Source organism: Sinocyclocheilus grahami, unplaced genomic scaffold (assembly GCF_001515645.1).
Source record: "Sinocyclocheilus grahami isolate Dianchi unplaced genomic scaffold, SAMN03320097.WGS_v1.1 scaffold772.1, whole genome shotgun sequence".
NCBI classification, from domain to species: Eukaryota; Metazoa; Chordata; class Actinopteri; order Cypriniformes; family Cyprinidae; genus Sinocyclocheilus; species Sinocyclocheilus grahami.
The window spans coordinates 161,506-180,236 of record NW_015505951.1 but is presented as its reverse complement, the minus strand read 5'-3'; the positions used below and the strand labels follow the sequence as shown (position 1 = coordinate 180,236).

General features: G+C 38.4%; 1 protein-coding gene across 1 annotated transcript in view; it reads right to left on the bottom strand.

Moving 5' to 3' along the window:
- The window catches only part of LOC107561438 (unconventional myosin-IXa-like), a 134,982-nt gene that overhangs the window by 7,476 nt on the left and 108,775 nt on the right, over nt 1-18,731 (bottom strand). Inside the window, exons 22-37 of the mRNA XM_016245880.1 lie at nt 17,601-17,697; nt 14,864-15,018; nt 14,540-14,689; nt 13,129-13,427; nt 10,942-12,402; nt 9,408-9,495; nt 9,030-9,215; nt 4,080-4,180; nt 3,508-3,638; nt 3,194-3,405; nt 2,992-3,108; nt 2,590-2,778; nt 1,504-1,551; nt 1,298-1,409; nt 959-1,020; nt 688-880 (exon numbers count right to left, since the gene is read on the bottom strand). Of these exons, the coding sequence (XP_016101366.1) occupies nt 688-880; nt 959-1,020; nt 1,298-1,409; nt 1,504-1,551; nt 2,590-2,778; nt 2,992-3,108; nt 3,194-3,405; nt 3,508-3,638; nt 4,080-4,180; nt 9,030-9,215; nt 9,408-9,495; nt 10,942-12,402; nt 13,129-13,427; nt 14,540-14,689; nt 14,864-15,018; nt 17,601-17,697 (3,601 nt within the window). The remainder of the gene's footprint in view (nt 1-687; nt 881-958; nt 1,021-1,297; nt 1,410-1,503; nt 1,552-2,589; nt 2,779-2,991; nt 3,109-3,193; nt 3,406-3,507; nt 3,639-4,079; nt 4,181-9,029; nt 9,216-9,407; nt 9,496-10,941; nt 12,403-13,128; nt 13,428-14,539; nt 14,690-14,863; nt 15,019-17,600; nt 17,698-18,731) is intronic.

Below are 18,731 nucleotides of genomic sequence, written 5' to 3'. Positions count from 1 at the left end.
ATAGTTAACCCTGGGTCATTCTAAACCCGGGGTAAATGGAATCCTGGGTTTTTTACGCTGCTCTTAATTTACCCGGGGTGAATAATTAATGCTGGGTATTCATAAGATGATGCTTCACACTGTACATTCCTAAACCTTGGGTTAACATTCGTATTTGCATATTTGCAGTGTCAACGCAGCAAACAATCTGTTTACATAAAGAATCTAGCATTGTGCATCCTTATATATTGCAGACTATACTATCAAGTTTTTCTTGAAATAACTTTTTGATCTAGAAAGAATAAAACTGTCTTCTCTCCAATTCACGCCTTTTATCTTCATCATTTGACTTTTTTTTTTTTGTGAACCGACTGTTTATACAACACACTGTGTTTCCGTAACTGTCCAAAACATGTGAATATGAGACATGTGATTGGTTGGTTGCAAAGCGTCTAGCCCTAGCACTGTAACACCATGTCATTTCACACTGTCATTTAAAAACAAAAACAATGTAATTTCACACTGCAAAAGCGCTGATAACCCTGCTCCTGAGCAAGATTTTACCTAGAACCCCGGGTAAAAAGTGATGCTAACCGCACTTGAGAGTGAAACATACCTTTACCCGGGTTAAAAGCGGGGCTAAGAACAATGATAACTCAGAATTAAGCGCAGTGTGAAAATCCCTATTTTTGTTCTCGTGTGTCATACCTGTGTCCAGACCCTGTTTCAGCTCCTTAATCTTATTGGTGGATCCAGACTTCCTGTATATCCCTTCTGTGTACAGGCCATGCATCTCAATGTAATTGATAAGTTTCTCGACTACTAAAGGCACCGCTCGCTCATCATTGGTCAGACGGGACAATTCCACACCAAACTGCCTTGACGAGAGTTCAGGGTCATACTGCACATGGAAAGAAAGAAACATTCTTTATTACAGCCCAAATCACATGAACGCACTTAGCAGAAAAAAAATCCTTACCTTCTTGCTGCATTTGGTGGTCATCTTCTGACAGCACTTTCGGTGACACGCATAGCGGCACACTACACAAGACACAGACATCTCATTCATTCTCATTTTCAACAGCAGTACATACGACACAGATTAAAAAAAAAAAAGCACCGCCACCTAAAATAAACTCAGTTCAAGTCAACATTCTTCTCTCACTGTAACATGGCGGAAAACATCCTGCTCTACAAAGCCAAACTGTTCTGTTCTCTGTTCGAGCCGAGAGGCAATGGGCTTGTTGGTAAACAATCTGATTATGCTGAATTGAGTTCAGGGTCACTTTGATGCGGAGACCGTGGACATGAGACTCACGTTTGCAGACACACGCCTTGTCCATCATCCAGATGAGGGAGGAGCAGTACTCGCAGTAGGTGGGAATACTGTATTGAGTTGACTTGAATATGTGGCCGTTGTGTTCCTCCACCTAAAACAAACAAAGGCAGTGTGTCAGTTGATTTCCATGAAAAAATGGAACCGCTAATTCAGTTTACAAAACCTCTGACTGTGATTCCACTTACTATATCAGTATCCTTTTTCCTTCTTTTCTTGCGGTCTGGTTTGGGTGCCTGTGGGGAGGAAAAAAGGCAGAAAAAAAATGTTTTATAGAATATACTCTCTCTCTCTCTCTCTCTCTCTGTATATATATATATATAAAATGCATGTAAAAATATGTGACCCTGCACCACAAAACCAGTCTTAAGTGTCAATTTTATAAGAATGAATAAATAAGCTTTCCATTGATGTATGGCTTGTTAGTATAGGACAATATTTGGCCGAGATACAACTATTTGAAAATCTGGAATCTGAGGGTGCAAAAAAAAAAAAAAAGTATTGAGAAAATCGCCTTTAAAGTTGTCCAAATGAAGTTCTTAGCAATGCATATTACAAACCAAAGATTAAGTTTAAATATATGTACAGTAGGAAATTTACAAAATATCTTCATGGAACATGATCTTTACTTAATATCCTAATGATTTTTGGCATAAAAGAAAAATCGATCATTTTGACCCATACAATGCATTTCTGGCTGTTGCTACAAATATACCCCAGTGACTTAAGACTGGTTTTGTGGTCCAGGGTCACATATAATCTTATATTATTAAATAAATAAAACTATATATATATATATATATATAAAATATTTGACAATTGTACTGCTTTGAGATAATTGCCAAAATATTTATTACATATTTTGTTATGAGGAACAAAAACATTAAGCCTATGCATTAAAAGCATATTTCAGCAAATTTAAAATCAGATCATCTTTTTAAAATCTACATCAATCAATCAATCAATCAATCAATTTCTCTATCTTCAAATTTGAACTCTTTAACTTCTAATTAAAAATCTTTTAATGTTTTTTTTTGCCGCAAATTTTCTTTAGAGAAAAGAGAGAAGTATTATTTATTACCTCACATTTTCTTTTAACAATTATTTTATAATTCATTTTTACAAATTTTATTGAAATATTAAGTTTACCTAATTTTTATTTCGGACCCATATCTAAAAATTCACCCGCCATCCTGTTCCACCCTGTTACTTTCTGGAAGCCCTGTTTTGTATCCCGTTCATGAAAAGTGCCATTGACTGTGTTAACACTGTACCCTGCTCATACTGCTGTCCAGAGGTTTGTGCTCGGTCATGAACTCATCCAGGAAGACTTTGAATGTGTTGACCCAAACTTTCACCGGTGACTCGCTCCAGTCCCTCTGCTCCTGACGCATGCTTTTTTCCAGGATTTGCTCAAAGAGGGCGTAGAGATCCTTATAACGAATGCTTTTCCCATCATCCATCTGCACACAGAGCAAAAACAATATATCTGTTTCTGACATAATGTCCTAACCAGGCACAATGTGACAACAAGCAATACATCACATCTCTTAAGGGACAATCAAACTCACATTCTTTTGCGAAGACAAAACCAAACGTCCTACATTTTTGATGGCAATATGAATCATTTTTCAGGTGATAACAGTAAAACAAATGCTTTATATAAAGGTACTTACAGCTAAAGCTGTTGAGTACGAGTTGAAGATATTCAAACGGAACTCCTTTAGGGCCTTTTTGAAGACAACATCCACCATTGTGTCTTTCTTACCATCTTCTGTGTCTAAATCAGTAATCTGTGAGATTAAAACAAGGTTATGAAGACTTCTCATCAATAAGTGAATACAACTGTAGTAAATTCAAGTAGAAAACAGTCATCACCTTCTTCATGAGGAAGTCATTCATGCTCCTGTAGTCACTGGCACATGTGAGTATCTGCAGGGCATCGTTCTGCCACTGGACGGGCTCCAGAGCCACACTGCTGATCTTCACACTCCGTCTGCGCTTCACTTTAGGGGACGGGTCTTTATTCTCTTTAAACTCCCTCTGTAATGTTAGGTCTGGACTTTGAGGAGGGGTCAGTCGCTCTACCCCTGAATAAACAGAATGGCAGTGTTTTCATGACCAAAAGAGTTCTTCAAATCTCATTATACTTGAAACATTTTAATTGAGTTTTTTTTTTTTTGTCAACTCACCTTCTTCCATTAGATGTGCTGTTTCAGCATAGTCTCCTTCAAAAGTATCACTGCCACACAGCAGCCGTTCTCGCGAGGTTTTCTTCTCTCCATGCCTTGCCTTTCCCCAAAACCGCATTTTAGTACGAACCCTGCAGACAACACATGTTGACAAGGACAGCAATCGTTTTAAAGGAATGGATCATCCCAATACTTACATTTTCTTTCATTTACTTTATGTTCCAGACCCACATTTTCTTTCTTAGACACAAAAATTCTATGTGTGAAAGACAGCCTGAAAAACCAGCAGTGAGGAGTCTAAAGGTGCCATAGACTAACTCTAGGGTGCTTTTTTTGTCCTTTTTTTAGAAAAAACAAAAACCAAAAAAAAAATATATATATAAAGGGGGTCTGAATACTTTCCGTACCCACTGTATATATATATATATATATATATAAAAAAAAAAACTAAAAAACAATTGGGGGTGGGGGGAATAAATGTCAAATAAATGAAGAGTAAAATGAAAATTTTTTTAAAAATGAAAATCAAATGAAAATATTTTAATCTCAACTGTTCTTCAAAAAACAAGCACCTTCCATCTCCATGAGAGTTCTTCCTCGCATCACTTTTGCCCAGCTCTCCAGATGAGATGGTTTTATACATGTTCTTCTGCTCTTCATTGGCTGTGGCCGGCTGAAAGAGATCATTACATATATTATGCAAGAGCAAAGATCTCTAACTGACAGTTATTGGCAAGGTTTGTCTGTCAAAACCTTCTATAGCGCAGTATAAGCCGTTAAATGGACACTTTGCCTTTTCCTTTCACTTCAGCCACTATTTTCCGGTAGGTAGTGTCAGTTTAAAACATTTACAATGGGCACAAAGAGTAAGAACATGTGTTGCTCCTTAACATAGTCTGAAAGCACTAAGTGGTTAAATCAATTTCTTCTACAACACTAATGCACTAAAACTAACCAGTGGCACAAAATGAAAGTGAACTTTAAAGATAGCATATGACTACAAAAAGTAAATCTCTTAACTTTTAAAAACAAACAAATAAAAAAAGAACAATAGTATTTAACCGAAACTAGATGGGTCATTCTACAAAACAGGTACCTTTTGCATAATTTAAATAATAAATACAGTAACTTGTATTAACAGATATAAGTAACCGATATTTACAGATAAATAACAGATACTTTGTATTATTATAGCCATTTTTCTAAACAAATCTAGCAACTTATTTACTTGCTCTCTCTCTCATATATATATATATATATATATATATATATATACACACATACATACATATTTGATAAAGAAATAAATAAAAAGGAGGCACCGGTTTCATTCAATGACCCAGATAATGACTGAATTCTACTGTATTGTTAACCAACAAGAATGGAAAGAGTGATTATTGGAAAGAGAGGTACAGAATAAGAAATATAGAATATGCGCCATGACGGTTCCATTGCTTTAGCCTTGGTGAATTGTTGCAGAAGTGAAGACAGAGCTAGATGTTAAAGCATGCAGTACTCTTTATCCAAGGTGGCAGTGTAGAGAGCAAAATCTCGCAGAAGGTCTTGGTTGATCAGGAAGGAGTAACCTATAACTAGCATAGCTGTTATGTCTAGACAAGCAGCGTGGTCAGATTGTGAAGAGTGCCGTGGGTTAAACTTTACTCAAGATGCCTTTTTACATCAGGAAAGAAAAGCTCAATTCTGATGGAAGCCATCCATATCTGTGTGGCTGGTTCATGAACCAATGTACTGAAGAAAACAGAAGTTCTGGGTCAAGTGTGACAAAGAATTATATCTACTGTATTTTTGTGCTGGATGAAAATGCATTAAAATTAGGGCTGTCAAAGTTAATAGAAAAACAAATTAGATTAACTAAATTTGTGTTAAGAAACCACTGTAAAAAAGGTTTTAATGACTAGTAAAAAATTAATACTGCTTTTGACAAATGTTTATAATGTACAGTAACATGGTTTTGTGTGATGTTACAGTACATCCAGACCAATAGGTGCCAGCATAATGTCCAAGAACATTGTTCTACTGGCCATTGCAGCAAACAAAAAAAGCTTGGGGATATTTTGGTTTGTGGCTAAAAGGGATACAGCTACGACTGGAAACTAACAATAAATATATTTTTTTACCTATTAGATTGTGTTTTATTAACGTCTACACCTACTCGTTACAATAATGCGAAAACAGTCATTATTGTTGTATAGTGTATAGACAAAAATTACGCTATAGACAAAACATATATATTTGTATAGACAAACATTACGCTATATTAATGTGCGCATGCCCAGTAGCCGCAGCTGTACCCCTTCTAGCATTAACTGATATTTTGGGGAAAATATACCCAGAAGTGAGTTAAATCTGACAAAATCTTTTGTAATGTAAATGAAACTAAACTAAACTATAAAATAAAATATAACAAAAAAATAAATAAAATAAAGCAAAATAAAAAATAAGATAAAAATTGTAAATAACTTTTTTATTGTAAAAAATGTAGGTAGGGTGTTGGTTAGGGTTAGGGTAATATATTTATATACAGCTATTTATCTAGCTGTATATAAAAACAATAGGTGCATACATAGCTAATGGCGCTTTTCCACTGCGTGGTATGACACGGCTCGGCTCGGTTTGCGTTTCCACTGCAGTTTAGTATCGCGTTAGAGTGGGCAGGATTATTCACGTCGTTAGTTGCGCCGCCTCTCCTGCCACGACTCCTGAACAACTTTTTCATTTCAAGCTCTTGCTGGATCCGCTCCTCTGCTATTAACGAGAGGAACGTCTGTACTTCCTCAACAGACAACGAAACAGCCACTTTTTGGTTGTTGAAAAAAAGGTGCGCTCGTTCAAAACAGTCGTTTGATCCTTCGCTGGCTGTGCTGATTTAAATCTAGCAGTTCTGTTGTGTTTGTGGCGCAAGTTCAGTGACGCAGGTAGTGATGATTCCCTCCATCCAATCCGTGATCAGCAGAGTTTACACGTCACGTTTTGGTAACTGTACAGGTCACTTGGAAACTAAACCGAGGTGGTACTAAAAAAAGTACCAGGTACCGTACCCAGTGGAAAACTCCCCAAAAGTGAACCGTACCGTGCCGTACCATGCAGTGGAAAAGCGGCAAAAGTAAACTACTGTATGTATGTATTGAGGAAAATTCTAAATTTAAGATTAATCAGTATTTTTTCAATATATATATATATATATATATTTTATCTATTGACAGCCCTTAATAAAATGCAAATGATTCTTTGCATTGTATAATTTATTTGTACAGTATTTCTATGTGGATGCAGAAAAACACCTGCCATCACAGATGAGAATAGTTTTCAAAAGGTGTTTCAGCATCTGTGGTTGAAGACTATGTCCTTCAACTGGATAGGGAGTGTAGAAGCGTTTCAGGTGGTCAGTAAGGCGATCTATCAGCTTCTTCTGGAGGAGTTAGCTGTAGAGAGAGATCTTGCTGCTGGGCCTGCTTGCGCTAACACAGACCGTTAAATTACCATTTCGGAGTCACTGTGACAAGCCTCCTCTGAGTCCTGCTTGGGGAGGGGTGTGCCAGGAGACAGAGGGGTCTCATCATACTCCTCCTCCTCTGACTCCCCCTCTCCCATGGCGTTTGAACCGCGGGTCAAGAAGTCTGAACGTGTCCGTGCCATTCTGGCTTTTTTATGACCCGGTCGGCCAACCTAATCAACCAAATGATAAAACAAATGAAGATGCTCCCCCGTACGTCAAGGTCAGGTGACCCCACCAAGGCCTCATGAGGCAGAAAGAGTTCAAAGACAAATGTATTCAATAATGAAGGAAAAAATCTTGAGGTTTGTGAAAAGCTATTTAAATGTGTCATAACCTAAAGTGTCAATTGCAACATCTCTCACCTCACTCTTAGCGGATTTGTAACCCATGAGGCTCACTTCATTCTGGACTCCTGCGGTTTTCCCTTGATTGGCCAAGTCCTTATCCAACCTAAAACAAATTCAAGAAGTTCAAGGTTTAGATTACTCAAAAACGAAAATGCTGCCATCATTGACTCACCTTTATATCGATCCAAAACCATATGAATTCCTTTCTTTAGCTTTGTGTGCAGAATAGATCGGAATTTAAAGTGATTATTCACTGATCATCTTATCTTTAGGCATATTTAAAGTTGGCATCTTAGGAAGTTTCATGATAGACTTAAAGGGTTAGTTCAACCAAACATGAAAATTCTGTAATTAATTACTCACCCTCATGTCATTCCAAACCCATAAGACCTTCATTCATATTCGGAACACAAATTAAGTTCAAGAAGTTCAAGGTTTAGATTACTCAAAAACGAAAATGCTGCCATCATTGACTCACCTTTATATCGATCCAAAACCATATGAATTCCTTTCTTTAGCTTTGTGTGCAGAATAGATCGGAATTTAAAGTGATTATTCACTGATCATCTTATCTTTAGGCATATTTAAAGTTGGCATCTTAGGAAGTTTCATGATAGACTTAAAGGGTTAGTTCAACCAAACATGAAAATTCTGTAATTAATTACTCACCCTCATGTCATTCCAAACCCATAAGACCTTCATTCATATTCGGAACACAAATTAAGATATTTTTGATAAAATCTGAGAGCTCTCTGACCCTCCGTAGACAGTAATGCAACTGAAATGTTCCCGGGTCGAGCATCGTAGCAAAGACATCGTTAAAACAGTCCATGTGACATCAGTGGTAATCAACATCGTAATCAGCAATGTTTATGCTTGCGCTAACACAGACCGTGGCCTAGGGGGGAAGTCGTGGCCTAATGGTTAGAGAGTCGGTCTCGTAACCCAAAGGTTGTGGGTTCGAGTCTCGTACCGGCAGGGATTGTAGGTTTGGGGGAGTGAATGTACAGCGCTCTCTCCCACCTTCAATACCACGACTGAGGTGCCCTTGAGCAAGGCACCGAACCCCCAACTGCTCCCCGGGCACCGCAGCATAAATAGCTGCCCACTGCTCTGGGTGTGTGTTCACGGTGTGTGTTCACTGCTGTGTGTGTGCGCACTTTGGATGGGTTAAACGCAGAGCACTAATTCCAAGTATGGGTCACCATACTTGGCCACATGTCACATGTCACTTCACTTATGTTGATTACGTTCTGGGGTACTCTCCAAAATGGCGGAAGACGGTAACTTGGGAAGAATTGTTAAATAAATTATGTTATTAATGTTTTCTTTGCGCACAAAAAGTATTCTCGTAGCTTTGTAAAATTACGTTTGAACCCGATGTCACACGATGTTCTTGCTACGTTGCTGGACCTGGGAATTTATTTGTACAGTATTTCTATGTGGATGCAGAAAAACACCTGCCATCACAGATGAGAATAGTTTTCAAAAGGTGTTTCAGCATCTGTGGTTGAAGACTATGTCCTTCAACTGGATAGGGAGTGTAGAAGCGTTTCAGGTGGTCAGTAAGGCGATCTATCAGCTTCTTCTGGAGGAGTTAGCTGTAGAGAGAGATCTTGCTGCTGGGCCTGCTTGCGCTAACACAGACCGTTAATTACCATTTCGGAGTCACTGTGACAAGCCTCCTCTGAGTCCTGCTTGGGGAGGGGTGTGCCAGGAGACAGAGGGGTCTCATCATACTCCTCCTCCTCTGACTCCCCCTCTCCCATGGCGTTTGAACCGCGAGTCAGGAAGTCTGAACGTGTCCGTGCCATTCGAGCTTTTTTATGACCCGGTCGGCCAACCTAATCAACCAAATGATAAAACAAATGAAGATGCTCCCCCGTACGTCAAGGTCAGGTGACCCCACCAAGGCCTCATGAGGCAGAAAGAGTTCAAAGACAAATGTATTCAATAATGAAGGAAAAAATCTTGAGGTTTGTGAAAAGCTATTTAAATGTGTCATAACCTAAAGTGTCAATTGCAACATCTCTCACCTCACTCTTAGCGGATTTGTAACCCATGAGGCTCACTTCATTCTGGACTCCTGCGGTTTTCCCTTGATTGGCCAAGTCCTTATCCAACCTAAAACAAATTCAAGAAGTTCAAGGTTTAGATTACTCAAAAACGAAAATGCTGCCATCATTGACTCACCTTTATATCGATCCAAAACCATATGAATTCCTTTCTTTAGCTTTGTGTGCAGAATAGATCGGAATTTAAAGTGATTATTCACTGATCATCTTATCTTTAAGCATATTTAAAGTTGGCATCTTAGGAAGTTTCATGATAGACTTAAAGGGTTAGTTCAACCAAACATGAAAATTCTGTAATTAATTACTCACCCTCATGTCATTCCAAACCCATAAGACCTTCATTCATATTCGGAACACAAATTAAGATATTTTTGATAAAATCTGAGAGCTCTCTGACCCTCCGTAGACAGTAATGCAACTGAAATGTTCCCGGGTCGAGCATCGTAGCAAAGACATCGTTAAAACAGTCCATGTGACATCAGTGGTAATCAACATCGTAATCAGCAATGTTTATGCTTGCGCTAACACAGACCGTGGCCTAGGGGGGAAGTCGTGGCCTAATGGTTAGAGAGTCGGTCTCGTAACCCAAAGGTTGTGGGTTCGAGTCTCGTACCGGCAGGGATTGTAGGTTTGGGGGAGTGAATGTACAGCGCTCTCTCCCACCTTCAATACCACGACTGAGGTGCCCTTGAGCAAGGCACCGAACCCCCAACTGCTCCCCGGGCACCGCAGCATAAATAGCTGCCCACTGCTCTGGGTGTGTGTTCACGGTGTGTGTTCACTGCTGTGTGTGTGCGCACTTTGGATGGGTTAAACGCAGAGCACTAATTCCAAGTATGGGTCACCATACTTGGCCACATGTCACATGTCACTTCACTTATGTTGATTACGTTCTGGGGTACTCTCCAAAATGGCGGAAGACGGTAACTTGGGAAGAATTGTTAAATAAATTATGTTATTAATGTTTTCTTTGCGCACAAAAAGTATTCTCGTAGCTTTGTAAAATTACGTTTGAACCCGATGTCACACGATGTTCTTGCTACGTTGCTGGACCTGGGAACATTTCAGTTGTGTTGCTGTCTATGGAGGGTCAGAGAGCTCAATTTGTGTTCCGAAGATGAACGAAGGTCTTACGGGTTTGGAACGACATGAGGGTGAGTAATTAATGATGACTATGAATGATTTTTTGGGTGAACTAACCCTTTAATATTAACGACAGCTTAAATTTGTCTGTTTCTCACACAAAGCTAATGTCTGACTTCAGAAGACTTGGATAATAGTGGAAAAGCCATATGGACTATTTTTTTTTTAAGCCTGACAGCTCCAGGTATCCCTTTTCATTCTATAGTAAAGGACAACTTGGACATTTTATTTTTTTGCGTTCAGCAGAAGAAAGAAAATCAAACAGGTTTGGGAAGTGAGAAATGATGATCATTTTCATTTTGCGATGAACTATTTAGTAACCTGGCACCCTGAGGTCAAGCTCATCACTTACTTTGAAACCTTGGCCTTCGGAGAAAAGAACATGTTTCCAGGCCTCTCGGACATGTTCATGTTGACATTCTGAGTGGACGGTTTAGTATTTATTCTCCTTCTGGCCTCATCCCCTCTGGATTCCAGGGTCAACTTCGGTGCCCACCCTTCTGCTACATTGCGACTGTCTTTTGGTTGGCCTCTGGAAATGGAAGGAGCAGCCTCCTTTTCCGGGACCAGTGGCTGGGAGCTGAGGTCAGGCTCTGGCTGAGCTAAGGGAGCAGGGCCTCTGTCTGTGAATGGCTTTCCTCCTGAACCTTCTTGTCTACTCTGCTCGATCCTTTGCTGAGCTTCAACCCTCTGCTTCTCATACCTCTCCCTCTCATGTTGGGAGAAAATCTCACGTTGTTCTTTCAGGATGTGCTTCTGCTGACGGATCTGCTCCATCAACTCTTTTTCAATTTGCTGCTGCTGATGTTTCTGACGCTCTTCCTTTTGCTCATTAAGCTTCTCTAGCCTTTCCAGAACATAAAGGCTTTCGCTGCTAGGCTGTGCTGGGCTTGGTTGCTCGCTGGTCTGGGCGGCACTGTCTTTGACCTCCGGAGGCTTCACATCTGCTTCATTGAAAAGGCTTTCCTTCTGCATACTAATAACCACGACCATAGGTCTCCGAGTGGACTCCTTCCTGTCTTTAATAGGTTTTCTGAGGCCATCAGGGCACGGGGTGGCAGAATTCATGGTGGACTTCACAATTAGAGAGCTACTTTCTAATGGAGGGGAGTAGAAAGTTGGGAGCGAGTTCTGCATTTTGGGAGGTTCAGGTTGGCCAGCTGGTTTTGACATCATATCAGGTGCTGGAGTGTCAGAGGGCAAAGCGGACTCGGGAATGTTGGAGAACACATCGTGCTTGTCAGGTACAGAAGGAGAACCAAGGTCCTCTGGTTCAGCACAAGGTGCCTTGTCTTTGAAATAGTCATCTATATTGAGTAGCTCAAAGCTGCCCTTGGAGCTCTGGCTGTCTGGAGTACCCTGAGGAGTGTGAGGGATTTCACTGACCAGCTCCATTGACCAGCGCCTTTCTTCCGAAGGAGATGCGCCTCCAGTGGAGCGTACCTTAAGAAGCTCCAAGCTGAATTTGGCCTGCTCCAACTCTCGCATCCGCCGGCTCTCCCGTTTGGCCCGGGTCCTCTGGTTGGGATCCTCTAGAGTCTGTGGTCTTTCTCGGATTGTCACTTCAGATGTCGGTTGTACTGTTGCCGTACCCTCTGTAATCTCTGGCACCCGCTCTTCCAAAACATCATCTCCAGGCACCTCTACTGCAACAATGAGGGTCTGTTTGCTCCCGTCCTGCACCTCGCTGGAGTCTTCCCATATACTTTGATCCAAACCCATGTCTCTCAGATTGCCCTCTTCTGGTAACAGACTGGTCTTTCCATTTGGCATCTGAGTGGATTTTAAGCTCTGCTCTTGAAGTTCTCTAAATCTGAAAATTTCAAAAGACCACTTCTTAGTAGGAAGACAGAATACATGGTTAAAAAAAAAATTGTGTAGTGCTTTTCAAAATCCCCATCAGCTTTGCAGAAAATCATGATGCTAATGTCTATAATAGCTTAGTATCTTCATGCCTGTCACATTTCACTGATTAGAGATGGCCGATTATAGTTTACATTTTGTATATAAGCATTAGAGCATTTGAGATTGGCTATATATATTAGTATATATCACATTAAGTGAGTATGCTGTATATATGTCGATAAAGTTGGATGTACTGCATTTCCAACTTTATATAAAGGGCTGTGCAATAACATAGTTTACATTTTGCAATGATATAAATGATCACACAGCTGAGATTTGATATATAGTACGTGTTGCTTTATGTAAGTGTACTGTATGCATGCCGTTGGATGTACTATATAGTAAATACAACTTTTAATTAATCGCTGGACAATAATATTGTTTACATTTTGCAATGATATAAACAATAAAAATGAAAAAGCAACAACAACAATAAAGGTTAGTAAACATCCTTCTAAACTTGGTTAGTGTTAAACCAACCAGAATTTTGCTTGGCAGTCTACCACTATGAACCCTGTATAAAAAGCATTAGAATGTTGATTGGTGTAACCCAGACCATTATAGAGTTCTCCCTGTATTATTAAGCAATTTATTTAAACAGAGCTGTACCTCTGTAGAAAGGGTTATATCATACCTCTGCCTTGCCAGATAGCCTCTACCCACTGCTTGCAGGCGGATGGTGATATCCCGCTGCCGGAGGTAGAGCTCTCTGGCCCTGTGTCTTCTCCATGCAGTCTGGATCCGGAGGGCTGCCCGCCCCCGCCAATACTGCCTCCAGGTTCTCTGGATCACCACGGCTGCCTCCCTCCACAGCAGGAGTCTGCGCCTCTCTTTAAAGCCTCTCCAGGCCGACTGGATACAAACCGCTGCCCCCTGCTGGACATACTCAAACCTGCTGTCCCCCTGTGAAGGCTGACAGCTCCTCCACCAGTTCTACAGGAAACAACACAACACAGTGGGGATTTAATAAAAGATTTATTCCAAAATATTTGGTGTAAAAACTTATGTTTTAGAATAGACAGGATTATACTTTTTCACATGTACAAAACAGTCTTATTAGAAAAATGAATACTAAATACTAAAAAGTAATCTTACTAAATAAGAATACTTTGGTCAAAACATGGAAATGCCAAGATGTAAATCTAAATATTTATAATATTTCAAAAAAGGATCAATACATAACTGCAATCAGTCCATCCACATTTTTTAAACATCCTTGAGTGTTTGACGGAACAAATAATTCACCTTTCGAGTTAAAATAATATTTATTTAATACTAAATCCTTTATTTCTGTAAGTGCTTCCACTGTTTACATGTCAAAAGCCTAACCCAAATACCACAGACACGGTTCCCACACCTTCTGCCCAATGAACAATGAACTTCCATTAATTTTCAGTCATTCAAGATGGACATTGGTAAATGATTTTTTGAAATCATTACAATTTTTAATAAATAATTTAAATAAAATAATTAAAAACTAAACATGTTTAAATAAAGAAAAATTGTATTAAATTTTTCCCTTAAACTATATATTTTTTTATGGAATCCCAATTGAAAAGAACATCTATAACTTTATATCTATAACTTTATCTTAGAAGTTGAGGTTTGATTTTACACTGGTGCTAAAGCAGTGAGCTGGTTTGTACTGATGAAGTTCATCTGGTAGTGAACATGGTGCCCTCTAGTGAATATGATGAAGAAATACAATCAACAAAGGTTTGTAAGATGGCTTGCTGTAATTAAAGTTGAAATCAGAGTATATAACATTCAGTAAGCAACAAATATGTGTAAAAAATGTATTTGGCAAGTACGGTAAATAAAACATTAATAATCTTTTTCCCTTATTTTTTTTTAAGGAGTGCAATATAATGCATGTGATGCTACATTTTATGTTGTGACAACATTCTGAGATTTTATCTATAACTTTATCTATCTATCTATCTATCTATCTATCTATCTATATATATATATATTTATATTTCTCTCAATTTCAAATGAAAAAAAAATATATATATAACTTAACATTGTTTATTAAAAACCTGTACCTGTATCTGGGAAGCAGCCTGTCTCATTCTGAGGAAGTTCCTTCTCTCCAGAAGAGCTCTGAAACGTCGCTGAAGATTAATGATTCTACGCAGCACCTCCTGATGGAGCAGGTCTTGTAGCCGCTGACGCTCTGTTTCACGGAGGAACACCTGCCGTACACATGCATAGACAAAGAGACGCGTCACATGCATGCAATACTGTACATTTCCAACAAAGCTAACCATGAATGGACAGTATGTGTCATCCCAAAGGCATCAGAAAAAGTTTGACTCTAGGAATTTAATTAAGTCCTATCACTGGCAGAGGCTGAGGGTTGATCATACCATGGTACGGCCTACTTGGAACCCTTCAGGAGTGAGATCCACCTGGTGCAGGTACCGTCTGACAGCTTCCTGGCTGGCCTGGTTGGTACCCTCTGGTAACAGCACATGGAAGTGTCGAACGAAGTCCTGGAGGGCATAACACAGAGACTTTTTTTCTTGATGGCACACACAAAAAGTCATTCACTTTCTAAAGCATCCAGGAAGTGACATTTCTCATTAAGGCCTTAAAACTGGGCAGATTTCAGAACACTAACATCACTGTGAAGGCATGCCTTATTGAAGACTCCGTCGATGCAGCCCACTGGGGGTGGACAGTCTGGGAGGCAGATGCCGTTGTGTATGCAATTATTCCTGGCCACTTTTATTGCAGACTATAGAGAGCCTCTGTGAAGTTAGCTAACTACACCAGCTTCATATCTTACAGAAATGACTGGGGGCGGAAACACTTAGGCTTCATAAAAAGACACTTGAGCACACATTGTCAAGATGGAGAACTTAATCAAAATAAGTCATTGCTAAACAGTTGCTAGAGCTGAGTGGTTGTTAGCACATTGCTAATGTTTGCTAACTGTAATGATAGGTGTTTACTAACTGATTATTAGAGGTTATATTACAGAAACTTTTTATCTTAATTCTTGATTAAGATTTGAAAAAGTGAAAGTGCGGCTTAAGGGTCTGTGTATTTTTGTGTCCATTCCATTTTTTTTTCTTTTTTAACCACAAATGAAATACAGAAATACATGCATTTCCCTTTTTATGGTACTAACACTCATTAATTGAATAAGCAGATACAAACCCATTTTCCTTATATACCATTATTATTTCTCCTATAATCTATATTTTTATTTTAATAAAGTGTATAGTTTATTTTGTGAGAAGCATGTTGTGTGTACAGTACAATTTTGATATTCAGCTTTAAATAAAAACACCATTCTTTTATAATTTTCCTCATGTCATGGATAAAAAAAAAAAGATAAATGGATGTAAAAGTACACATACCCCTCAAGTCCCACATTGATGTAAAGGCCATTTTACACAATACCCAACATAAGAAACAGTAATAGTGAGGCTTGCCTTAGAAAACACTTAATTATTGAAAAGAGAGCTGATGATCTGTTTGAACTATCAGTCATTAGGGATTCACAGTGTGTAAACTAATCCTATTTGTATCATCTACATGATGCTATTTGTCTGGGCTGAATTAACAGAAAGTGGCCAAAACAACAGAATCATCCCCAGACAGCCACACCCAGGAAAGGAACTGAATAACTGGAAACAATGATTTCAGCTTTGGAACTCCAGAAGATGAGGATAGGATCAGAAAATAGGCTGATCCGTGTACAACATCATTCAAAAGTTTGGGGGTCAGTAAATTATTTTTTTCTTTTTAAGAAATTAACACTTTTATTGAGCAAGGATGCATTAATCTGATCAAACGTGACAGTAAGGACTTTTAAATTGTTATCAAAACATTTGATTTCTTTTGAAATTTCATCAAAAATTGGAAAAAATTTATCACGGCTTCCACAAAAACGCTTTACATCATTGATAATATCAATAAATGTTACTGAAAACTAGAGTAATGACTGATGAAAATTCAGCTTTGCATCACAGAAATAAATTACCCTCTAAAATATATTCAAATTAGTGCTGTCAAACGATTAATCACGATTAATCGCATCCAAAATAAAAGTGTTTGTTTACATAATATATGCGTGTGTACCGTGTATATTTATTATGTATATACAGTATAAATACACACACATATGAATGTATATATTTCAGAAAAATATGTTCGGCTTATATATTAAATATATTTACTGTATTGACCCGAATATAAGACAATTTTTTTTTTTGGAAATACATCTGAAAAACTAGGTCGTCTTATATTCAGGGTCTAGACCAGGGGTGGCGAACGTCGACCCTGGAGAGCCACAGCCCTGCAGAGTTTTGCTTCAACCCTAATCAAACACACCTGAACAAGCTAATCAAGGTCTGAACAGTTACTAGGAAGCTACAGGCAGGTGAGTTTTAATTAGGGTTGGAGCTGAACTCTGCAGGGCTGCTCTCCAGGACCGGAGTTCGCCACCCCTGGTCTAGACTTTGACATGTCAATAATCCACCCACAACAATAGGTGGCGCCAAATACGCATAAAACGAGTGTGCCATGAAATGCGTAATGTAATGCATGTTGTAAAGATCGCGAGTAAAAGCAAAAGAAGCAGAAAACCTTACGGCTGCATGAGTTGTGACTGTCACGTTAGCCTGATGGAACCAAACTCCCTTTGTGATTTTAAAACGTAAGACTACCCAGATTTGAAGACTACAGTAAGATTTAACTTCTACTGTTAATAAGCTTTTAGTAGGCTACTATTAGATGGATAGCCTAAATGTCATAATTCAGATGGGCTACCTGTTTTTCTTTTTATGGTATATCAAAAAGTGTATATTTTTTAAAATGTGATTGTTGGTACATTTTACCAGTTTTTACCATACTTTCAAAACAAAAATTAAAATAGGAAAAATATGCAATATGAAAATAATTGAAGACAAAATGTGTTTTACTGAGAAAAAACAAGATTTGGTTTTTAAAAAGCCTTTTTCCAAAAGGTACATCTGGAAAAGGGGGGTCGTCTTATATTCGGGCCAATACGGTATATACAATATAAATTATATGAATATAAATATATACATATTTATTTTATTTGTAAATATTTTCAAAATATATACTGTATGCTGATACTGTAGCCAGATTGTCGGATACGCACGGTTTCCAGCATGCCTGTGTAGCGAAGCTGTCTCAGCAGCAGGGCATCATTAAAACGCAGAGGGAGCTGAAAAGCAGCAGGGATTTATGTCAAACAAACACAGGGATTTATGTCAAACACAGAAATGTATATAGTCTATAAATGATATACTGTACAGTAGGGCTGGGCGATATAGCTAAAAAATTTATCAACGATATAATGTTTCTTATGATTCGGTATAGATAATTATTGACATTTTTATAACCTTTTTTACAACAAAATGCAATAGAATTTTTTTTTATTATTTAACCACTGTATTTATAATTAACACAATTTATTGAGACAAACAACAAATATTTTTTGTTTTAACAATCAAACACAATAAAACTTCACAATCTCATTTCTATTGTTTTATATGCACATTAATTAGGTCTTTATTGTATAGGTCTAATTGTCTCCCGATGCCACAGGAGGGCGCAATGAGCAAAATAATGCAGCATATTTAGCAAGTAACTCTATAAAAACATGCATTACGTCTAAATTAACTCATAAAAATCAAATATAATTTCGTAAATTGCATAAACAATTATGAACAAAACAGCATCATGTATTTATGCATTGCTTAATCCAAAGAACCAAAGCGCCATTCATACAGATTGCATTTAAAAACATATGAGACGCAGTAAAAAGGAATAAATCTCCACAAATTCGTGACGTGTTTTCTAAAAGTTTAAACTGTTTTAACTTTGCATGGCTTTCTATACATGTCTTCTGTGAGACGCGAGTGCATCAGTCATTTTTGTCCATCTAAAAAATGCGCTGAATATACGTTCTGTGTGAATGGCTTGGTTTCGGTTTTAACCCATTCAAGATCTTCTCTGCATTGAGCTTCTATATTTCTCGAATATTTTAATGAATAACGCAGCAGCGGCGCGTCTCGTGGGCTAGACTAACAAAACACTAAACTACAACGTCACTTACATCATCACCGCATCTCGCGTGCCACTGATGACGCTCCCTGATGCACACCTAACATTCAAATGCAAATGTTTATTTTAAATTCGACTAATATTCATTCTTTATTCACAATCTCCTCATCACAGGCAGGCACAGCACTCATT